The sequence below is a fragment of the Oryx dammah genome, unplaced genomic scaffold, assembly GCF_014754425.2.
Source record: "Oryx dammah isolate SB20612 unplaced genomic scaffold, SCBI_Odam_1.1 HiC_scaffold_21, whole genome shotgun sequence".
NCBI classification, from domain to species: domain Eukaryota; kingdom Metazoa; phylum Chordata; class Mammalia; order Artiodactyla; family Bovidae; genus Oryx; species Oryx dammah.
The window spans coordinates 13,426,277-13,452,399 of NW_024070205.1; the positions used below are offsets into that span (position 1 = coordinate 13,426,277).

The 26,123-nt window shown below is 33.6% G+C and overlaps 1 protein-coding gene across 2 annotated transcripts in view; it reads right to left on the reverse strand.

The window, feature by feature from the left end:
- Positions 1–3,355: 3,355 nt before the first annotated feature.
- Positions 3,356–26,123, reverse strand: part of ODR4 (odr-4 GPCR localization factor homolog) — a 39,441-nt gene continuing 16,673 nt past the window's right edge. For both annotated transcript variants that reach the window (XM_040263796.1, XM_040263797.1), the window contains 7 exons: positions 25,264–25,359; positions 24,356–24,424; positions 20,262–20,390; positions 19,382–19,472; positions 15,294–15,479; positions 6,541–6,651; positions 3,356–5,414 (listed from right to left, as the gene is read on the reverse strand). In XM_040263796.1, the coding sequence (XP_040119730.1) occupies positions 5,347–5,414; positions 6,541–6,651; positions 15,294–15,479; positions 19,382–19,472; positions 20,262–20,390; positions 24,356–24,424; positions 25,264–25,359 (750 nt within the window). In that variant the 3' untranslated portion in view covers positions 3,356–5,346. The remainder of the gene's footprint in view (positions 5,415–6,540; positions 6,652–15,293; positions 15,480–19,381; positions 19,473–20,261; positions 20,391–24,355; positions 24,425–25,263; positions 25,360–26,123) is intronic.

Consider the following 26,123-nt stretch of genomic DNA (forward strand, 5'->3'; position numbering starts at 1 on the left):
TTGCTTTACAGCAGAATTTAACACAATACTAATCAATCAACTATACTTCAATTAAAAAAGCTCATTTCAACCCAAGAACTAAAACATCACCAATATTGTCTAATTGGTTCATTTGTTCCTTCTCACCTATTTTGCCTCACTCTCACTCTCACTCTGAAATGGTAACCATGAATTCTTACTACATGCTCCTTTCAGTTCAGTAGCTCAGTAGTGTCTGACTCTTTGCAATATCATGCACTGCAGCCCGCCAGCCCTCCCTGTCCATCACCAACTCCCAGAGTTTACCCAAACTCATGTCCAGTCAGTGATCCCATCCAACCACCTCATCTTCTGTCGTCCCCTTCTCCTCCTGCCTTCAATCTTTCCCAGCATCAGGGTCTTTTCAAATAAGTCAGCTCTTCGCATTGAGTGGCCAAAATATAGGAATTTCAGCTTCACCATCAGTCCTTCCAATGAATATTCAGGACTGATTTCCTTTAGGATGGACTGGTTGGATCTCCTTGCAGTCCAAGGGACTCTCAAGAGTCTTCTCCAACACCATAGTTCAAAAGTATCAATTCTTTGGTGCTCAGCTTTCTTTATAATCCAACTCTCACATCCATACATAACTACTGGAAAGCCTTGACTAGATAGACCTTTGTTGGCAAAGTAACATCTCTGCTTTTTAATATGCTGTCTAGGTTGGTCATAACTTTTCTCCCAAGGAGTAAGCGTCTTTTAATTTCATGGCTGCAATCACCATCTGCAGTGATTTTGGAGCCCCAAAAAGTAAAGTCTGCCACTATTTCTCCATCTATTTGCCTTGAAGTGATGGGACCAGATGCCATGATCTTTGTTTTCTGAATGTTGAGCTCTTTTACTTAAAAAAAAAAAAAAGCTTTTATACAAAGATATGTATTCCAAAATAATATAGCTTAGATTTGTTTCTAAGCTTTATAAAAGCTGCATGTAGGCTTCTAAGGCTTGCTTTATTTAATCATCCCTTTATTCTCAGGTCATTCTCACTGCTAAATAAAATTACAAAACCTACAACTTTTTATTTTCTTGTCAGTGGTGGCTACGAACATAGCTGCCTTAACATTCCCACACATGTACTCTTGCACACATATGCACGAATATAAGGTATACATGCAGGAGTAGAATGGTTAGATTTTAGAATACATGAATCTTTAATTATTCAAGATAATGCCCAATTGCTTTCCCAAGTATACCAGTTTACAACCCCACCTTTAGAAATCTTCTTGATGTGCATCTTCTTTGTACTGTCGTATTTCTTAATTTTTCCATCTATTGGATGTAAAATAGTATTCACTGTAGTCTTTTAATTAGTTGATCACTTGAAATTAAACATCTTTTCATATGTTTAGTCACACCCTCTTAAAATGCCATTTCTCTTTTGCTCTTTTTCTTACAGGACAATGATGAATAGAAATTGAGTAATAATAAGCATCCTTGTCATGTTCCTCATTTTTAATGTATACAACTTCATCATGATGCATTATCCTTTTTACATAATGTTGAATTCAGTTTATCAATAATGCTTTTGACTTTCAGATCTGTGTTAGTAAGTGCTGTAAGTCTGCCATTTCCTTTTCTCCTACCAAATGTCTGATTCTAGTATCAATAAAAACTACATAGGCCTTGTAAATTAAGCTGAAGAGTATTCCCTCATTATCTATTGAGTTTGCATGAAATGTTCAAATAGCACAGTCTTTGAAAGGGAAGTAAAACATTTGGATGTTATCAAAAATTTTTAAAGTATTTTCTATTCATTACTATTGAGTAAGTAGTATGTAGCTTGTCTATTTCTTCTTCAGCCAACTTAAGGGAAAGGTACTTTCCTAGACCTTGGTCTCTTTTGTCTAAGTTTTCAAATACATTAGAAATGCTCCCAGTAGTCTACATTTTCATCTCTTGCTATGGGTTAAGACCCCATTTTCAATCTTCATGTTGTTTAGACTTGTTGTCTTCTTACTCAAATACACCAATTTGTTTTGTCATGAAAACAACATTGACATTGTGATCCTATGGTTTCTAACTCATTGATTTCTTCCCTTTTCCTGTGTCTTCCTGCTTTATAGTGTGTTTATTCTGTCAATCTTTTCCTAAGTTATACACTTAGCCTTTAAGCATTTAAAATCATTTTCCTCTAAGTGCACTTTCTGGTGCATCACTCAATTTTTTCAAATGTAACACATAATTAGGTTCTAAGTATGTTTTTTTCTTTCATCTATGAAGCTTTTTTAATCTTGTAAAGCCATGATTAAAAAATAACTTTTATTAGTTTTTAAAACAACCAACTTCTAATTTATCTCTATTCATTTAATACCAACTTTATGAAATTTATTGTAACTTCTTCATGCCTAATAATGGTCAATTCTTGCTAAAACACAATGCTTAAGAAGAATGTTCTCTGTTGATCATTCTAAATGTGGTCATTGAATCAATACTGTTAATTGCATTATTAAAATCTGTGTCTTCATTTTTTTAGTCTTATTTGTTAGTAACTGAGAGCTGTTAAAATTTCTGATTGCTGCTCCATTTGTTGCTTTAGCCTGGGCTTCCCAGGTGGCACTAGTGGTAAAGAACCCGCCTGCCAATGCAGGAGAGATAAGAGATGTGGGTTTGATGTCTGGGTCAGGAGATCCGCTGGAGGAGGCAACACATTCCAGTATTCTTGCCTGGAGAATCCCAAGGACAGAGGAGATTGGTGGGCTACTGCCCAAGGTCGCAAAAAGTTGGACACAACTGAAGTGACTTAGCACACATGCATTACGCATTTTGAGGCCATTTTATTAAGCATATAGAAATTTAAAATTATATATATATTTCTAATGAGTTGATCCTCTTACCATTATTTAGAGGTCTTCTCCATCTTTAATAATACTATCATAAAGTCTAACTTTGATAGCAGCAAATCTACATTTTCTTTTGCTATTTGCCCATCTTTTATATTCTTTAAAAAATCCAGCCTATACCAGATTTTCAAAAAAACAGAATCAATGTTTTTAACTGGGTTTAACCTATTCATATTTTCATTATTTGACTTGTTATTATTATTATCTTACTAATTTTATCCCTCCCCCACCCCTAATTTCTTTCCTTTTTGTATTGAGCTTGTCTTCCTATTTCACATCTTTAAATTTTTCTTTGGAACTATTCATTTCATATCTATTATTTTAGCATTTATAAATTTTATGATACATGTTTAACATAATTTCAAAGTTAAATGGTATCTTAACCCATTTTCTGAATAATAAAACACTTCAGAACACTTTAATTCTAATCACTCCCCTCCCATCTTATAAGTTATTACTCAATTTTTCAATTATATCCTACATTAAAAGTCCAAATCAATATTGCATAAAATAGTTTTATTTAATTACAATTTTTCTTCTTATAAACACTTCATTACAATTGTTGTATACAAAAAACACTTTTGATTTACATGTTTTTCATTTATTTGCTTACTAGTTTTTCAATTTCAGACTGTCCTTTTGAAATCATTTTCCTTCTTGAAGATCATCCTTTTGCAATGTCTTTAATGAAGTTCCACTGATGGTAAAATCTGTTTTTCATTTGAATGGAGCCTTATTTCAGTTTTGCTTCATACAAATTCCAAGCTGATAATTTTTTTTCTCAGAATTTTGCAGCCACTATTCTACCATCTTTAGAGTCCCTGTTGCTATCAAGAAGCCTTCTGAAGTTCTGTCTTGCCTTCACCGATGATCTTTTCCTCACTTTGACTGCTTGAATAATCTTTTGTTTGTATCTCACAGTTATAATACATTGAATTTAGGCTTAGATTTCATCTATATACCCTTGGGATATATTGTGCTTCCTGAATTTATGAATTTGTGTTTTTCCAACCAATGTTGAAAATTCTGTTACTTCTTCAAATATTGCCACTTCATCCTCTCTATTCTCTCCTGCTGGTACTTCTAGCCTTCATAATTTTTCCTTCCATATATCTTAATTTAATATTAAATATTTATTAATATTTAATATTAAATTAAATTAATAATTTAATTCTTAATAATTTCTTAATTCCTTCTCCTTAATTTTCTAGCACCTTCTTTCTTCTTGCTGCACACTGGGTAATTTCTTTGTATCTAGCTTCCAGTTTATTTATTGACTATTCAGCTGAGTTAATATCATATTCAACATGTCTGTTGTTTTTTTTTTAATTGCAAGTAATATATTTCTTATCTAGCGGTTTCATTTCTTTTCAGATCTGCCTGTGGTTCCATCCTTCATGTGTGCTGATGACGAGACCTTGGAAAAGTGAATGCAAAGTTTATTTCTATGGGTTCTTCCTCATGCTATTAATAGCCAGTTTCCACTTGTAGCTGGTGATCTCCAGTCATGAAATAGTATTGTTTTATCTTAATCTATGAGAATCTTGGACCTATATCTTGTTTCTACCAGGAACTATAGGGTATTGCAAACTGAGGCCTACTTCAGTTGTCCTGGATGGGGCATCTCAGATTCAGATTTATCTCGTTGTTTCCAGTCTGGGAGAACGGCATATGGCAATGCTGCAACTGGTATTTGTCATCCAGGCAATACTGCCAAACTTTAGGCTTAACGGAGTTGTCACAATTTACAGATCAAAATGTGTTCATTTTGTCAGGAAACAGAAAATAGAGGTATGGTTCTTAGAGATTTCCCCTACCTTCTTTGAGCCTATTAATGGATTCAAAGGAGATTTTATTCAAGATCTAGTTGTTCTGCAGTACCTAAAGTACTACTGGAAGCAAAAGTCTTATTTAATATATGATATACCTTTGATAACCTGAGAAAGCTCATGATTTATGAGAATCCTTGCTCATTCAAAGAGGTATGGAGAGGTTTCCTACCTCTCAATCAGAACTCAATCAGTATTTTGGAACTGAGTGTACAAAGTACGAACTTATCCAATAAGTTGTTGCCCCATCTTGTAGAAATTTCTCTTATTATTCTACTTCTAAGATACTCAGACAGCCCTGACAGTTCAAATTTTCAATGTCCTGATCAATATGTAGTTCAGGTCAACAGAACTAAAATCTATGAAAACAAACCATTATTTTGAACATTTTAAAAAACAGACAATAACAATTTGTTATATGCAACTTACATCTAGATGCATAACTTTATTCTTGGAAGCCTGAGCCACCTATAATTTATAGAAGCAAGGCTAAACAAGGCAGCTGGTGATTTCATTTTAGTCAGAAACAGATCTAACAGGAATCTGGCGGCAGATCTGGCTGCTGTTGTCTTAAATGCAGATGGCTTGTTTGCATCTTTATGATTCATAATTGTTGGTCACTGTTCTCTGGATGATCAGGAAGCTCTCTGTGCCTCAACCTAATCACTGAAGTAGTGAAAGGAGATACCCGCAGCAAGGGCTGCAACTGCAAATGCTGCAATCACGCCTAAAAGTGAAACAAACACAAAACAAATGGAAATGGAATGAGCAAAAGAAAGGTTGAACTGCTCCTAGGCTTTGAAATGCAGGTAACTGATGGACTAAACAACAATAACAATACACAAACACAAATACATATGTATACACATATACAGACATTGAAAGCCAGGAAAATCTTAGAGGAAAATATAGCAATAGTTGAAAACATATTTTACAACGGTTGGACTGGTAATCTACTTCTGACCCCTTAAAATAAAACTGTCTTTTTTTTTTAAGTATCTTTTCTTATACACAAGTGCACTCATACGAATCTAAGAGACAATCTAAGAGACAAACTAACACATACTTTAAAAGGCTTCTATAAATATTTATATTGACATTTCAGCCATGCCATCTCATGCAACTTAGCTTAAATCAAAGAGACATCACAATGCAAAGTCATTTATATAGCTATCAAAAACCACAGAAACTAAAATCTAAAAATCATTAAGCTTATGTTGGCAACTTTTATTTTTAATTTTTTCCCTGAGCATTTTAAGTTAAAAAAACAAAAACAAAACTGACCATACTAGTCTAGACACACACAAACACAGGTGCAAAAAATTTAGGTAATTAAGTTCACCTAGTGAGTTAAGTGACATGAAAAAAACCTGAAGTTTCTGGCTTCTAACTCTCAGTTAGCCGAAAGTCTTAACTAAGCAACAGGTCACATGTTCTTTTATCAGTAAGTCTGAAAAATGGTAGTGACCACCACACTTCTTGGAAACTTTAAAATTAAAGTGCATTAGAATTTTCAGATTTGAATTTGACTCTCTTCATAGAATATCTATCAAAATCTTTCATAATAGCCATCCTGGGAACACCAATTTGGAAAACATTGGCACTACTATACTTGATCCCCAAAACTCAACATAATTTTCTTCTAAAAACACCAAAACATTTAATAGGAAGTGTCATTTTTGAGAGCACTTGGGACAATGCTTTTTTTATAAATCTTTCTGCCACTTTCCACAGTAATTAGTACTAGCTTAATCTAGCTCTTTTAAGAAAACAAAATGAAAATAATTTTAAAGTAACAAAAAAATGCAAATCCAAAATATCATCTTTTCAATTTTATAGAAGAAATATAATACCTAAGTTTTGCTGAATTTTCAACACTATTGTAGTTTTAATTGGCTGTTTTGGTTGTTCATCATCTGTGTTGTCCAATGAAGCTTCAGTATCCATAGAGGAACTTATACAGGCTGCAAGAAGATAATAATAATAAATACTAAGTAAGATGGGAATAATTACCATTTAAAAATAACCTTTAAAGAACACTATAAAAAACACACAATGAGATCCATTGTCCTTCAACTTGACTTTTTTAAAAATTTATTTTTTTCACTGGACTTTAAAATAACAATTTGCCTTTTATTAAGTGTAGGTGAACTAAATTTCATGGACTATATGTCAGACTGATATACTTTTTAAAATACTTTGTGTACTTTCATAACTGATTGATATCAAAAAGCCATAGAGCTAGTTCTAAATGATGTCCACAAATTATAATCTGATTACCATATGATAGTAGAGATAAACTGATACGAAAAATCAAACTACACAGACAGGGTAACCTTCTCTCTTAACTAGGATTAATTTATAATATACTTATTGATGGTTCTGGATTAATCATTCTAAGCAATCATATATTAATACAAAAGCAAGGACTGGCAAACTAACCCATGGGCCAAACTACAGTCCATGGGACAGACCTTACATACCTAAAATATTTACAGAAACAAATCACCTGAAATTTGTAATATATAAGCAAAATGTGATCATAAATTCGACCTTAAAACAACTCACTGTTAAGCAAAGTACGTACATTATCTCATTTACAGCTGAAAAATAAAATCTGGGACACTAAGTGAATATTTGAGCATCATAAGCAAAGAATGAGGATTCAAGTATAAGTTTTCTTCCTACTTCATTATGCTGACAATAATTTGTGAGGGCTAGCCTAGCTGAATTTATTTAAAACTGACTAAAAGTTTTGAACTGAAAACATTCTTAGGGATCACACAGACAAGTGGTTTTCTTTTTTAAACTAGTGTTAAAAAATCAGACAGGAAATCCCAGTATGTGAAACATATGAACGCAGAATTACTCTCGTTGAAGCATGGGTGGATCCCGGAGCCATTCTCCCTACTTTGCCTCAAGAGGGGATAGCAGGAGGCTGTTCTAGAGAAAGCAATTGCAGTTGATCCTTAAACAACACGGGTCTGAACTGCATGGATCCATTTAATTACACGTGACTTTTTTTTTTTTCACTAAATATATATTATATGATCCATGGTCAGTTGAATCCATGGATGCAGCACTGCCCGGGTGTGCTAAGTCACTTCAGACATGTCTGACTCTTTGTGACCTCTGTCCATGGGATTTTCCAGGTAAGAACACTGGAGTGGGTTGCCGTGCCCTTCTCCAGGGGATCCTCCCAACCTAAGTATCAAACCCACATCTCTTAAGCCTGCAGGCTCTGGCAAGCGGGTTCTTTACCATTAGCGCCACCTGGGAAGCCCACGGTACCGCCCATACTGTGAAGCTATATGCGATTTTTGACTGTAGGAGGGTCAGTGCCCTTAAATCCCCATGTGGCTCAAGGATCAACTGTACTTCATACTGATCTCTTTATTAATATTTACAAAGATTAGAGAATAGCAGAGTGAGAAACAGTAAATACTGTTTAAATTCAAAGTAAAATATCTTATTGCCTGGGATTGAAATATCTTTCATAGACATTTTTGTATCCCAATATACTGTGCGCTTATATGCAGAGTACATCATGAGAAACGCTGGGCTGGAAGAAGCACAAGCTGGAATCAAGATTGCCCGGAGAAATATCAATAACCTCAGATATGCAGATGACACCACCCTTATGGCAGAAAGTGAAGAGGAGCTAAAGAGCCTCTTGATGAAAGTCAAAGAGGAGAGTGAAAAGGTTGGCTTAGAGCTCAACATTCAGAAAACTAAGATCATGGTATCTGATCCCATCACTTCATGGCAAATAGATGGGGAAACAGTGGAAACAGTGGCTGACTTTATTTTTCTGAGCTCCAAAATCACTGCAGATGGTGATTGCAGCCATGAAATTAAAAGACACTTACTCCTTGGAAGGAAAGTTATGACCAACCTAGACAGCATATTAAAAAGCAGAGACATTACTTTGCCAACAAAGGTCCATCTAGTCAAGGTTATGGTTTTTCCAGTGGTCATGTATGGATGTGAGAGGTGGACTATAATGAAAGCTGAGTGCAGAAGAATTGATGCTTTTGAACTATGGTGTTGGAGAGGACTCTTGAGAGTCCCTTGGACTGCAAGGAGATCCATCCAGTCCATCCTAAAGGAGATCAGTCCTGGGTGTTCATTGGAAGGACTGATGCTGAGGCTGAAACTCCAATACTTTGGCTACCTGATTGTGAAGAGCTGACTCATTTGAAAAGACCCTGATGCTGGGAAAGATTGAGGGCAGGAGGAGGAGGGGATGACAGAAGATGAGATGGTGGGATGGCATCACCGACTCAATGGACATGGGTTTGGATGGACTCTGGGAGTTGGTGATGGACAGGGAGGCCTGGCATGCTGCAGTTCATGGGGTCACAAAGAGTCGGACATGACTGAGCAACTAAACTGAACTGATACTGTGTGCACATCCATGAGGATGTTCTTACAAGGATGACACATAAAATTATTGAAATAATTATCTATGATACAAAATGAATTTTTAAAATTGCTTGCTTCTCATCAATTTCTCATGAAGAAAAGTTTGTCATGTGAGAAATAATCCTCAGTAGCTACACCTCATTAGAATCAAGGGCACAACCACTCCTTTTTTCCTGTTTGAGCATACGACTAAAGTACTTTACAAATGAACATAAAACATTTTTCTATTTTGTTCTACTCCCATATCAGATCAGTCACAAAGACCAACAAATTGTTCTTATGAACTTTCTCCAGAATTATTCAGTCTTCTATATTTCTATAGCTCCCAGTTATCGCTGTAACACTTTACTTCAAGACTACATTAGCTCACCAGCTTTAAAGCTTCCCTAACTTCATCCATAGGTCTAAAAGTTGAATGCAAGTACAACTTTATTTATTTTAAAAACATACACACACCTTTGGTTATTCTATTAGCAAATATCACTGCTTAAAGCTTTTCTTTGGGCCATTAAAATCTTTACCTCAGATACAAACACAAATAATGGATGAAGTATGAAGTGCACTTATTTAACTTATATGTTGGAGACTTTTTTTTACTTTTTTACTTCAGTATTTATAAAGAGCACAAAAATAGCTTTATTTTTCATGACATTACACCTTTAAAACTGAATAGTTATATGTGAACATAATGCTCAAAGAAGTCAAATCCTTTGTATAAACAATTTATATCTCTTTAAAAAAGACATTCCAAGCTCTATTTTCATTTTAAAATCTGTCATACAAAATTATATTGATTTGATACAAATTTGAGACAGTTTTACTAAAGAAGGGCATTTTTCAAGAGTGAATAAATCCTTGTCATAACAATTTGTGTCTGTTTTGGGTGTGGGCATGTAGAATTGTTTTTTAATACACGTTTATTTTATTTTTTGGACGTACTGTGCAGCATGCAGAATCTTAGTTCCCTGACCAGTAACTGAACTCATGTTCCCAGCAATGGAAGTGTGAAGTCTATCTTAACTACTGGACCACCAGGGAAGTCCCTATGAGGGCATATAGAATTTAATTAAAATCTCAGGCACTGTAGTTTTACCAACACCTTAGTGTTATCTGAACTTTAAATGCAAACAACATGTGATTCAAAAGGAAATTAGAACTTAATCATTTCTTAAAACCAGATAATTTTAACTGCAGACAAATTCAAATTATTCATGGGAGAAAGCAATCTTTCTTAAGCAACTGTCAACAAAAGAGAAAATAAGGACATGATGAATACATGCTAAGTTGTAGATATATTCAATTTCATTCCAAGCTGCTGACAGGTAGGACTATTTAGAAGAAAGTTAAAATGAAACGTTAGAACTTAAACTCTTAGCTGTCATCTTTCATCTTCCAGATCCCTAACTCCTAAGTTAATGAGGTTTCATTAGTCAGTGATTTAGCCATGAAAATACATCTTCAGCATTACTTGTTTTCATTATCATTGTTTAACCAAACAACAAAAATTAATTTCACCTCTGATACCAAGACAGAATTACCAAAGATAGGTTCCACCAGATTTTAAAGGTGTGTCTCTAAATTTTTAGCTGATACTGTAAATAAAGTACATCTGAATTATTAAGTTAATATCTACTAGGAGATGACTAATACATTTAAGAAATTTTAAAGCCAGTTATTCCTCACCTTAAGTGAGTCATTTTGACAAACAAATTGTTCTTCATCCCTTAAGTTATTTTAAAATACCTACTGGCAAAATATGTATTTTAAACATAGCAACTACTTGGCAACTATATTATAGAACAGAAATAATTAAATAAGCAAATAACATCAAATATGTAGAGACTAAAGCTAGATACTTATAACAAGTTTAACAATTATAAATGTACAATCATTGATTTCAATCTCTAAATTTGAACATTTGAGCTCTACTTTTCATGATTTTCCATGGAAACCCTAATTTCAAATAATTAGGAAAATATATTCACGTTATATAGCATTAATCTCATACTTATTATTGACTTAATTATAATTCAGAAGGTACATTATTTAAACATTTTATAATAATCCTAGTATCACCTTACATTTATATAATCTCTTTCTGTTCAGAATATATTCTCCCTAACATTTTTAGTAAATTCTAATACCAACCCCATGAGAACCTGGGGTTCAAAGGGGACTTGTTTAAGGTTACACAGCCATAAGTGTTCATCAAGACTGCCGGGAAAATATCAATAACCTCAGATACACAGAAGACACCAACCTTATGGGAGAAAGTAAAGAACTAAAGAGCCTCTTGATGAAAGTGGAAGAGGAGGGTGAAAAAGTTGGCTTAAAACTCAACATTCAGAAAAAAGAGATCACAGCACCTGGTCCCATCACTTCTTGGCAAATAGATAGGGAAACGATGGAAACAGTGATAGACTTTATTTTGCAGGGTTCCAAAATCACCACAGATGGTGACTGTAGCCATGAAATTAAAAGACGCTTGCTCCTTGGAAGAAAAGCTGTGACCAACCTAAACAGCATATTAAAAAGCAGAGACATTACTTTGCCAACTAGTGAAAGCTATAGTTTTTCCAGTATGGATGTGAGAGTTGGACTATAAAGAAAGCTGAGCGCCAAAGAATTGATGGTGTTGGAGGAGACTCTTGAGAGTCCCTTGGACTACAAGGAGATCCAACTAGTCAATCCTGAAGGAAATCAGTTCTGAATATTCATTGGAAGGACTGATGCTGAAGCTGAAACTCCAATACTTTGGCCACCTGATGTGAAGAATTGACTCCTTAGAAAAGACCCTGATGCTGGGAAAGACTGAAGGTAGGAGAAGAAGGGGACAACAGAGAATGAGATGGCTGTATGGCATCACCTACTCGATGGACATGAATTTGAACAAACTCCAGGAATTGGTGGTGGACAGGGAAGCCTGGCTTGCTGCAGTCCATGGGGTTGCAGAGAGTCAGACATGTCTGAGCAACTGAACTGAACTGAACTGAAGCTGTAACTGGCAGATCTGGACTCAGATGTGCAACTGGTAAAGTTATGCATCCAATATTTTTGAATAAATAAATGAATGAATGAGTAAATGCAAAAGTGAAGATAATTCTAAACTAATAGAATGTTTATGTAAAAGCACTTAATTTTTATATTAAAATGTTTATGTTTTTACCTTATTCCATAATTTGGAATATATTTTGCTTCTAAAAAACTAAATAACTAATTCCTTCAAATTCAACAAATACCTGATAAAGCAAAAATAATACATAAATCTTATTTTTGGTCACAATACATCTAATCCAAGTGTTTAATTCCTAAAAAGCTTAGAGTCACTTTTACTGTATTCATCCTTCAGAATGAACTCAGGAGTCACCTGCTCTGAAGCTTTCTCTGAATCACTTATAGGGATAGTTCCTATGCTAAATGTTCTGATAATTCCCTGTTCATTCTCCTATTATAGAACTAACCACTAGTTAAAGTAAAACATAAAAGTAGTAATAATAAAGAATGAAAAAAACAAAAGAATTTACTAAAACTTGAAAACACTCATGTCAAACCTTTGTCACCAAAGATTACAGGTTACTGCTCACCTGTCATCAAAGTATTTTTTCTGACTTAATTATTACAACCAAATCACTGGAGACCCTAAAGTCCTGTCAGTAACCTTGATGTTCTTGAGTTCTTCGTTACTCCTAGGACCTTACTACATGCCCTGCATAATTAATAAAGCATACAATTCTATTTCCAAGTCAGATTACAGGCTTCTTGAGGACAGGAATCTGACCTTTGATTTGTCACCTATAACACTGCCTTGAACAGAGCAAATGCCTAATAAATATCTAATAAACAGACATACTAAATGCTATAAACTAAAATTAACATTTATGGGGCAACAATTAAGTGTTACATGTCACGTTTTAATGTTCTGCATCTCTTAAAACATTCTAAACTATTAAGCCATAGAGCTATGCTATTATATCCTTTTAAAATCATCATGTTCAGTGTAGCACACTACACAAACTTTAAAAACCTTCTATCTAGCTAGGCATATGCTTACAATTTTTAAAGCATACAGTAAGTATGAAAACAGATGTGCTACAGTGTTCAAAATTGACATATTCAGTCTATGTCATTCAGTTAGTAACAGATATTTATGAATACCTATCATGCTTTAGGCATGGAACTCAGAGCAACACTTACTCTCAAGAATCCTACAGTCTTATGTGAAAGATTAACATCATTAAGCATGCAACTGATACTCATCAATAATTATAAGAGTGGAAAATAATGCAAAGAAGCTGCAAAAAACTATAATTAAGCATAATGGAGGAATCCAGGCAGACTGAGCTAGTACGTGAGCACGTAAAAGTATCTACACAGGTTAAAAAAATGCTGTTTAGCTCCTTGAAGACAGGATCAGTATCTTATTGATTTTTGGATCCCAAACTGCAGGACTGACAAAATCAACAATCTGTTCAGTCAACAGATGTTTACTGAGGACCTATGTTATGTTAAGGCTAGATTCTCAGTAAAGTGCTAAACATGGAAGCAGTGAAAGGTGGTAAAGAAAAATGAGTCTGGAAACCGTAATAATAAGAACAGTTAAAGACATCTGGGAGTATTTGGCTTTGAAATATTTAGAACATGACAACTGCCCTCAGTTTAAACTTAAAGCAAGACCTCAGTAAAGAAGCAGTAGAACTGACATTTGAACAACATGGGTTTGAAATGCACAGGTCCACTTATATGCAGATTGTTTTCAATAAAGACACACTACAGTACAAGGCAATCCATGGTTGGTTGAATCTGTGAACTCAGAAGTAACTTACTCAAGTAATCAACATCAGAGGTGACCAAGAACAAAGGCAAACAAAAATCTCTGCCTTCATGATTCTAAGATCGGCTGGCAGAAATAGAGTAGTTGCTCATCTAGAAAAACATATTTCACAAAGTAGCAAACTTTTCTACCAATCTGCCTCAAAATCTATCATTCAGAGAATATGCTATAGCTATACCTTTAAAAATATTAGTTTTCAGGGGACTGAAGCACACCTGCAGCTTTAACATCTGGTACTTAGCAATTTAGAGGTTTTTATTTTTGTTTTGCTTTAAAACAAACTTACTGTTCCACATGATTAATATGAGCCTGGAGCTGTTGAAAAAACAAGTCTGGTGATCACCAACTAGCCTGAGGCTTTACTGACAGATTAGAAATTCATCAACTAAACACTTACTTTATTCACAATAGAAACAAGACTCAATCACCCAACTCTTGTGGGGGGTTGGAATTAGTCAAGCAACAGAAGAATGATATGAAATTTATACTATGATATCAGAGATTTCAAGACTGATTAAAAAAATGGCTACATACTACACATTTATGGATATCTGCAAGTAATATTTTTATCACATATTTTTTTAAATGTTTTGGGAAGACTATATATACTTATACATTTATTTATAGACATGTTTTCATATTCTGCTCTCACTAGAAACAAAAACAGAGCAAGCAGAGCAAAACAAAACAAAATAAAAACTTTTAAAATGTAAGATCAAATGTGAAAGTGATGGTTAGAGACAGAGAATGTGTTACACAATTACTCAGTATGGCAAATCTATGCTCTGTAAAAATAATCTTGATCTAAATTTTGGACCAGCCCATTTTAGCCTGGCATCCCAATTATACGGAGGGGACAGGAAAATAACAGCAAATAGTCTGAAGACATTAAAAAAAAAAAAAACATTTGTGACCTGATGCTTAACCAAATAATTAAAGATAATGGATTCTGAGAAAACTTCACTTAGAATAAAAGAAATCCCTTAAAGCTATACATTTCTACTTATTTAAGACTGAACATTTCTACCTATTTAAGTCTAGGCTTGAAAAAAAATCTAATGTATCGTAAATTCTGATAACAATTTTCCAAAAAAACACTGATGCTTATACACTATGTAGAAGTTAAACAGACACATTTTTAAATGACTTAAAAATATCAAAAAGGACTAGCTTGAAAGAAATCTACAGACATGATGCTTAACCTAGATGTCCCATAAGTAACCTTCAGCTCAGTTCAGTTCAGTCGCTCAGTCGTGTCTGACTCTTTGCAACCCCATGAATCGCAGCACGCCAGGCCTCCCTGTCCGTCACCAACTCTAATCCGGTTCTTAAATAATTTCATATAATTACCTGTGTTTATTTCCTCTGCAACTTCCAAATCTTCTATTTGAATCATACGATCTAACATCTCTAAAAAATGGTCTCTTATTTCTTCAGCTGACTCATCACCAAATTTATAATCACATAACATTACAGTGGATCCCGGAATGGGGACAAAAACTCGGTGAGGGAGAATGTGGAACTCTTTTTCAGAATCTAAAAGGAGAAGAAACAATATTTAGATAGGTTTGTCACTGGTATCAGTGATAACTGTAAGTATATGAAAGTATATGTCAAAAGAAATAAAACCTAAAAGGTCTTTTCATTTTCTAACTGTTCTTATACAAAATTCTTATTGAATTCTTTAATTCAATATTTAAGACCTCCGCAAGGGACCTAAATGATACTCCCATAAAATATCAACTCACCACTGCCTTCAATCCGAGGATGTTGCTGATTATACATGTTTATGTTATTCACTATTCTATGAAAAAATACTCAGGAAACAATTTTGTCCCTGGTCTCAGAACTTGTTGTTTTTCTCATTTGTTTTAACCTTATAAATACTGAAATTTCTGAACAATTTTTCCCTTCTTCATGCAAGTTTAGAGACAAACTAGTGGCTGACTTACATTAAATGTATAGATCATGATAGCGTTCATTTCCATACTAATCTCACCACTGACTTCATCTTACATGATACAGCTCCCCAATCAAGCATGTGTAGGACATCAAGATATACACATTTTCTGTACTAATCTCACCACCAACTCCATTTTGCTTTCATTTTCCCTTTGCCTCATTCTCATAATTAACACTTATTTCGTCTTTTTAACTTGCAATGCCTTCTTGTGAACAGCTTTAAATCATTTTTAGACAAAATAATATGGATGTCAGTAAATAATGAGCATTTCATTCTTTGAATAATCACATCTCCCTCAATTTCTAACATAGTCACTGATCCACATAAACACATACTTATTGTTTGGCACAACACCATGACTGATGAAGTATCAACAAAGATAAGAGATTTTGTGTAAAGAATGACTTTCAGCAATGGATATGCGATTTAAAAAGCTTCCGGTATTCAGATCAAGTAGAAAACCAGGGTTAACTTTAAGAGTAACTCACATTTCATTGTTAAGAAACAAGTGTTAGCTTTATAACAGATGACACTGAAGAATGCCTTAAATGTCATAGAAAATGCCAAGGCTTAAATTAGGTGTTCCTGCCAGATTCTGCTTAATACATTGCTTTAAGATGAGAATTGGGCCAGTTTTACTCTGTGACCAGACTGCCTCCTAGCTGTAAAATTACATTACTGCAATTTGCACTGTAGTATGTAAACCACCTACCCACACATTAATGTCATGACTATTATTTTGGGCCATAGTTTCTTTTGGCGGGGAGAGGGGCATAATTTCTTGAAACAGGTTAAGTTCAAAACTTTCAAAGGTGGTGCGAATGTATATGTTTAAATGGCATGCAAAATTTTAGAACTATTTAAAATTGCATTAATTCTAGGTTTGACTGAAAAAGACAAATATGTTTGCTTATCAAATCAAATGTTAAAGATCTGGTTGCAATACTTAAATAACTTATTAAGTATAAAAAGAAAAATATAATTTTAAAATTAAAGTTAGATTTACCATTTATTACCCAAATAAGACCAAGTTTTCTAGCTGATCTGAGGTTTAAAATGGGAGCGGAGATTTTTTTAAAACAGCACATCTTTAAAAGTACTTAAAAAAAGAATCCTTTAGCATATTCCCATGGCAGAGTATTTAGTTCAAAATTATTTAAATAAGTTCAAAACAGATAAAAACATTTACAGTTAAGTCAATATGATAAGAATTGAGTTTTTGCTGATTAAGTATAGAATCCTAAGTCATACTGGAGTATTACAGAAAATTTTACAGAACAGGTGATATCTAAGCTGACTCTTAATGCATGAAGGAATGAGTACAGTTAAGAGAGTGTAATGATGACTATAGGCAAAAAGGAAATACAAACGTTCTGAAAGGACAGGTAGTACAGATGGATGTGGAGGGAAGGATGGAAGAAGGTAAGAGATTTCATAATCGACGACCTCAGTTTTCATGTGTCATCTACTGAGTAAGTAGGCAGGATTGAATGTAGGCTGATAAGAGAATGAAGAAGGTCTGGGATACTTCTTAAGGGAAAGAGAAGAGGAAGACCACAATAAGTAAAAGGACCAAGTGGAGTCCTTTGTTTTTTTTTAACTGTCATTTAAATTTTAAGTTCTTTCATCTGGATAGCCAGAATTTTAAAACTATGTTTACGTTAAAGATTACAAATGTAATGTTAATATGCCCTTTGCAGATTTCCTTATGCATGCAAAAAATATTCCAGTTTAGGTTAATTTCATAGTATATATTCTAGATCTTACCAGTATATAAGAAAGACAAGCTAAGTAAAATGAGAACTAAACCTAAGATCTAAAATGAAGTGTATATATATATTAAACTATAAAATTTACATGTTGTGTTATTATACTTGCAATATATTTTTTACCTTGCTATCCTAAGATATACTGACATGTTACTGGAATAATTATCCTGTTACTACAGTTCAAAAATGTTTTATTTACACTTGGTTTCTTTTAAAAATATAATCTATAAACAATTGCTATTAGAAAGAGTTAACTTTACTGATTGGACATCAGCAAAAATTTCAAAATACTAACTCACTTAATAAGAAATAATACCAAAGCAGTATTATGATACCCTATTTATGAAGCATTTGTCATGGAAGGGAATATTTAACTAATATATGTAATACAGTAGATCTCTGACATTAATGGTGGGTACATCCTCATGTCCCTGAAAATCCTAAAATTCATAGTTCAGTTGTAACATATAGTGTTACTCAGAAAGTAAAGTAGTGCTTAATATCATGAGAATTAGCATACACATGAAGTCAAGCAGCAAAAACAAAGCCACAGAAATGCTAGACTAATTGGGTGGCTAAGGGACCAGGCTTTACATACTTCCCAAAATAAAACTCTCATTCCAATAGCTCCATGTAAAATTCAAAATCATGTCTCAGGAAAATGATATATTATTCGTGACTGGAATTTCAGTTATTTGTGAAGTACATGAAGGATATATGTTAAATCTGGAAATTCCAGGTATTATCCTACTGGGAATACAAAAAAATTATAAGCAGTCCACCAAATCTGATACACAGGCTTTTAAAACTAAAAGAAGTTATTTATACACTATGTTTTTTTCCTATAAAAATAAACACATTCCCTTAAAAAACTAATATGTATGTTTCAACTATGTACATATTTAACTGTGTACTGCAAATCCACTCACACCTGAATATTGAAAGGTAGATAAACGTGTAGCTTCAAAAGCATACTTACTATGATAACCTTCCTTTTGAGTAAAAATAAAAGATTTCTAATACATATTAGTGAAAAAGTATAAATTGCTCATGTTTCTCAAAAGATGGAATTATATAAGGTTAAGCCTTGACCAGCCTTTTTTAAATTTAATGAAGTCTGTAGAGTAACATGGATGAAAAGTATATAAACTAGTACACATACCAAAAAAAACTGAAAAGAATATGATCAACTGCATATATACCTATTAAAGACTCTATTGTATATAATGCTGAACACTAATACACTAATTTTTTGATCATGAATAAGTTCTTAAAAAAACTTCACAGGTATTCATAAAAAATAATGGTTTTAAAATGTAACACAGGGAATTCCCCTGGTGGTCCAGTGGCTAAGACTCTGAGCTCTCAGTGCAGGGGGCCCAGGTTCAATCTCTGGTCAGGGAGCTAGATCCCACATGCTACAACTAAGACCCAGAGCAGCCAAATAAATAAATAAAATTTAATAAATAAATAAAATGTAACACAGTTTATCCATTCTGACAAAAAATTCACACAGAATTTTTTTTTATCCTCCCTATAATTATTAAATGTTGACAGAGTTGTTATTATTATTATTAGGTGGCAACTGAAATTTTATGTAAGAAAAGTAAATGATGACATTATTTTAACAGAAAAAAAGGTGATATTGACATCCTAGTATATAGATTGAACACATGCAAAAAAAGTACTTAATTTTATACTCATAACTTTTTTTTCTGGAATTTCATTCAAAAGCAGATCCTCAAATAGTATTTCACAACGATCAGCAACTGTATTCAATATATCTCTTTTCATGGCCTATGGAAAAACAAAGAAAAGCACAATGAGAAATAAGATCTATTACTTTAAATTCACATTATTTTATCATCAACCCCTCTCCCACATAATTGACTAGAGAATCCTATGGACAAAGGAGCCTGGTTGGCTATCGTCCATGGAGTCACAAAGAGTTGGACACGACTGAAGCACATGAACATGCACGCATGTATAAACGTGTCCACTAAAATAACTAATACATCATTTCATTTTTTAACGTCCATTTATTTAACATGCTTATCATGTTTAATAGCAAATTTACCTAAACTTCATCTATACAATAAATTTAAACCAAATAAAAATGAATGAAATTTTGCGTCTCAATGATAATGCTAGTACTCCAAAATAGAAAATGTATAACCACAACAAAAGTGCCAGTCATCATTTTTTAAATTTCTAAATTATATAGATTATAGAATACCACCAAATAATTCTTCCTAGGAGCACTTTTCTTGCTATTAAAAAGCTCAATTTCCCTCATAAGAAATGATTTCAAATGCACTGATATGTACAGTATTAATTGTGGAACACAATAAACCTGTATAATCATCACTTTATAAAGGATATTCTATATATGAAAAATAAGACATTCTACATATGAAAATCTTGGGATGAATCATCTGGTTTAGCTGGACTGCCCAACAGATTGGACTTTCATCAGTTAAAATCAAATTAATTATGAAATTTGAGACTGAAAAAAGATTAAAATTTTAGGATTTTTTAATAATTATGTTAACATGCTTCTTTCATATACCAGTTTTCCTTTTGTACCTGCACAGCATCTTTAACCTTGGGCTTATTACTATGAATATAAGCTCTGCATTTCACAGCACCCTTAAGGTTTACAGAGCCGCTGCAGATCTGGACCATGGCTGTGGATCTGTGGTCTGAATTCAGAAGCTGAAAGACAAAATCTGTTTAAGTTCTAATGGCCAATGATTATCAACTATATGAAATATTTAAACATTATATAAGTCATTGCATGAAGCAAGAAGAAATTTTTAACTGACCCAGGTGTCTGAAAATATTCTTCATAAATTTTAGAAGGCCTTTATATTTCTCCTTATAAATTATACGTTATTTTCTGAGTATTTTGAACATACTCTGAAATTAAATACACTACATCTAAATTTTTCTTACTAACATAACTATCTGTAATACCTATATTCTTTCAATATGTTCATTAAACATATATTATTTGCAGATAACTCAGATAAGTACTATTAAGATGAAAAGATATAAAAAGAAAACATGATCTAGTAACAGAAGGTATATAATGCAAGATCTGCAAAAAAAAAATAACTGAAATACAGAGCAGGATGTGATAAATACAGTAAAATTACAAGCAACATATGTTTACATTTATTATTATATGTTCATTTATTTACACTTTTAACTCATAACTTTCATAAATCAAAAATAATGTTACAGACTCCACAGGTCAACTATGTCTGTCACCAGAAAACGATATCAGTGATCATCACTTTCATCTCATAGACCCATTCTTTTCTAATCTAAGTAGTATTAGTTCATGCTTGGCTTTGAGCTTTTTCACAGACATTTTTAACCTTATCATTTCAACAAGTGCCAAAACAAGGAGAGCAGTGAAACTTCAAAAGTACTACTAGAGATCTGTACAATCATACCGGAAACAAAAATCATAATTAAAAAAAAAAAAGAAGGACGTGGTACAAATATATAAGTGCACGTGAAATAAACCATTCAACAACAGACTTCCCTGGTGGTCCAGTGGTTAAGAATTCGCTTGCCAATGCAGGGGACACAAGTTCAGTCCCTGATCCGGGAAGAGCCGACATGCCACAGAGCAACTAAGCCCATCCGCCCCAACGACTGAGCCCAAGCTCTAGTGCCTATTTGCCATTAACTGCTGGGTCCACACGGTGTAACTACCGAAGACCTTGCACCTCGAGTCTATTCTTCAACAAGAGAAGCCACCGCAGTGAGAAGCCCCTGTACTGCAGGAGTGGCCCCCACTCGGCCCACTCGGGAAAGACCACGCACAGCAGTGAAGATCCAGAGCAGCCAAAATTAAGTAAATAAATAATTTTTAAAAAAAACCACAATAGAGTCAACTCTGAAGAAAAAAGACAATTCGTGCAACTTAACCACTGCTAGCTAACCGTCTGCTGGTGACTCTAATGTAATTCAGGCAAAGGCTAATTTTTTTTTAAAGAATGTAAGCCTAAAAAAAAATCAAGGTCTGGGTAAAAAAATCTGTCACAGGCCAAACAGTTCAGAAGGTTCCAGGTCTGCTCAAAACTGTCAATCATTAAATGAAGCAACAGGGTGACAATGCTGATACTCTTTGGAATAAGCCTCCTATGATACCTGTAGAGATCACTGATAAATCAATAAATGGAGTGGAGGAGGAGTAATGAGCTCCCTTCATCCACTAAACATAACTCTACTGTAGAAGAATAATGCCCCACTTTACATATTTAATATCTAATTTATAGTACATATTAACACAGTTGCAACATATATATTATATATGTATATATTTATATATGTATAAATTAGAACATTATTTTCCAAAATTTACTAGACTGTATATACAAAATACTATACACACACACATATCAAGGAGACTTTTTAAAAGATAAAAGGACTTGATTCTCTCCTTTTTGGTGGAAATGTATTTGGGTTCTATAAATGTCAACCTGTCTTGGTTTCTTTGGACTTCGGAACAAACCAGCTAGCAGACTTTGAAAATCTAACCTATTCATAAGTGGAGGAATTTCTGTGATGCTGATATTATATTCTGGAAAAGACAAGATCCCTCTGGTTATGGTAACCAAGTGAAACCTCACGAAAATGGTAACATTTTGGCTCTATCTTAATGTACAGGTAGGACTTTGACAGTCTGGATAATAAGGGAAAAAATGGCACTGATAAGACAGATGACTTGGGAAATACACAGAACTTTAAAGGTATGGAAAGCATACATCTAAAATAGTTAAGTTAGAAAATAATGAAAAGGCATGCTGAGGCCACAAAAAGCCTTGAATCAGAATTCAAACTAGTACTTATAGAGCAATTAAGGAATTTTACACAAGGGGAGTAACACAATTAGTGTCTGCCCCTTATATACACTTAATATTAATTGGAAAAAAAAAACTAATAAGTAAATGAACAGTGAATGAATGCGAATTGTGATTCCGAAAGGATAATCTGAGGTAATATACAAGACAGATCAGAAATATGAAAGATATCCCAGGAAATATACAAACAAAGGTATCAGGATTCAGAGAATGAATCACTTTGGATAAGAATAAATGGAAAGAGAGAGACTAAGTTCCTTGTGATGAATTAGGTAAAACAATAGGTTGTAAGGCTAATAGCAATGGGACCATAAAATAAAAGATGAGCTATGCTGCAAAGAAAGAGTCAACAAAAATTGATAGAGGGTGAAAAAAGTGGCCTCAAATACTTATTGACTACTTATTATATTAATATATAATAAATTATCTCATGATATTACCTTCTACTCTTCTCTCTATATTCCCACTCTCCAGACATTTTTAACTGCAATTTTATAACTGAAATAATTTTAACTGAACTGTAAATAAAGAGGTCATGTTAGTATAACTAGTAAAAAGCATACAGGTAGAGGAATAAACTTAAAAAACACTTCTAAAACGAAAAAGGAGGAAAACTAAAGGCTAAAAATACTTTTAAGGTCCTGAGAAGAGAAATTGAGAAATGCTTAGTGGCATAAGTCTGACAATTTAGTAATGTTCTATTGCTAAACACAAAGAAGGAAAAGCAGCAATGAAAGCACCCTCCTGTGACAAACGGCTTCTAAGTCTATTTTATTAAGTTAAAAAAAAAAAAAATACAAGTCCTGGTAGCATTTCCCTGTTTCAACATTTTCAGTATAATATTGAAATGAAAAGTTTTCTAAAATCATGAATGTACTTTACCTGCTATCAGGCTTCAAGGATAATTTCAAGCAGGACTAAAATCAAATGTATACATACTTTTAAGAATAATTATCCAAATTTAAATTTCTGAGAAGACATGTGTAAAGTAAAGCAACAATATAAAAATAGAAACCTCGCTAATATTGTGTGATTTTTACCAAAACAGAGATATAGATTTGCTTCAAATTAGGTACGTAACAACTCTTCACACATCACTGCACACATCTTTTAACTTAAGAAAATTACAACTTTGCTCACAAAACTTACGATACAAAATATTACACACACATATGTATGTATATATACATACACATATGTACATTTTTTCCCTAACTGCTAGCTACGTGATGTCAAAATTTTAATAGTCTTGAGGCAATACACTCCAATAGATTTTATTACAATAAACAACTTGGGAATCAATTCTTGGAAATAACTTTCTTTGAACGGAACATTTTTTATAGTCTCTTTTACATCTCAAAAATTTTTTGACTCTCTAATCACAAGCATAAAAAGAGAAACAGAGCTTCCCTGGTGGCTCAGCAGGAAAGAATCTACCTGCCAGTGCAGGAGACACAGGTTCGATCCCTGACCCTGGAAGATCCCATGTGCCACGGGGCAACTAGGCCCGTGCACCACAACTGAGTCTGCGCTCTAGAGCCAGGGAGCCACAAATTCTGAGCCCATGTTCCCTAGAGCCTGTGCTCCACAGCAAGGAAAGCTATCGCAACGAGAAGCTCGAGCACTGCAACTAGAGAGTAGCCCCCGCTCAGCGCAGCTAGAGAAAGGCCCATGCAGCAATAACAAAGACCCAGCACAGACAAAAAATTAATACACACTTAAAAAAAAAAACACGATTTCATTAAGCTTATGCTAAGAAATACTGCATTTAATTTTAGATAAGGAGTATTTAAAAATATTTACCAACTGTGTTAGCACTCTAATATCAAATGAATGATTAGCTGCTTGAGTATTTCCTCTAGAAGATTTTTTCTGAAATGACACAGAAATTAAAAAATTAGACTGTTGAGATTGGAGTGAAACATAAAAGATAATTTAGGAGCTATCCAACATACACTGAGAGGAGAAAAAAGTCTTACTATTTGTTTTACGGTCGTCTTTTCTATAGGTACATTATTTTGTGTATTCTATATTCTACAAATTTAATGTATACCCTTAAAAACCATTCATCTCCTACTTTTATTCCTCTAAAGCAAGGATTCACAAATTATGCCTATGGATCAAATCCAAACTACCTCTAGTCTTTATAAATAAAGTTTTACTGGAACACAACCAAGATTGTTCATGTATGTATTGTCTGTGGCCATTTTCACACTACAGCAGAAGAGCCAAATAGCTGTAAGAGAGAACACATGGCCTACAAAGTCTAAAATATTTACTACTTGGTTTTTTACATTAAGCTCACTGAGCCCTGCTCCAAAGCGGGAAATCACCAAAGTTTCTCTTCAGACCAAAGATATTTTAGAAGACCTCCCATACACACTCCCTATAAAATGGCCAAACTTAGTATGTAAACTGTTATCAGGGCAGAACATATGACTTTAGTTTTAAGTAAGCACATTGCAAAGTAGAAATCAGATGAAATTTAGATGACACCCTCTCCTGCAGGTTTCAAAATTCTTATGATTTCAGAAATAATCTCCTATCATTTTCTGAGATAATCATTTGCCCTTTAGTTTCAAAGACCTTAGAAATAAGAAGTAGATAAAAATTGTTTTCATGAAGGTAAGGCCTAAATACCTAAAGGTAAGTCAGCTTTTATTTTTCCTTAAGCACAAATAATTTCATAAGATGACTTTCTCATGACTCACCTGTCCTTCTAATAGGTCACAATCTTCATCTTTAACTTGCCCATTAATCAAATAAATACCATTTTCTATCTGCTTGGCCCAGCGTGCAAGTCCATTCTTAAAAGAAACACAACATGAACATCTTTCAGATATAATGCCATCTCAGTTAAACTCCCTTGAGTCTACTTTTTCCCACCTAGTACACTAAAATATTAATGATAAATATCCTTAAATTTCAATAAAGTGGCATTTAAATTCAGTACCATGAACAACAAAAAAGTATATCCCCAATTTTTAGTACCTTACCCATATTAAATAATAGTTTTTCTAATCTTTTTCCCAAACTAACATACATATCACAGATTTAGGTGGCTTAATAACCAGTCAAATAAAATTCAGTAATTTCTGTTAAAAAAAGTAAGAAAAGAGAAAGCGCCTCAAACAAATATATAAAACAGTAATAAAGAGGAAACAATAAACCAGCTCCATTTACCTCCTCAACAGGAAAAAAGACAAAAAAGCTATGAACAAAAGAATGGTACAGAATTACAAAACATAACTGGAAGATGGAAAACAAAACTAAAAGGAAGATAGTTCCCTGTGCTATACAGTAGGGCCTTGTTTTTGTCCATTCTATTTATAAAAATTTGCATCTGCTAATCCCAAACTTTCAATCTATATGCAATATCCTATGACAAATCATAATGGAAAAGAATGTGAAAAAGAGTATATATACATGTATAACTGAATCACTTTGATGTACAGTAGAAATTATTGTTTAGTCACACAGTCGTGCCTGACTCTTTGCAACCCCATGGACTGCAGCATGCCAAGCTTCCCTGTCCCATACCATCTTCCAAAGTTTCCCCAAATTCATCTCC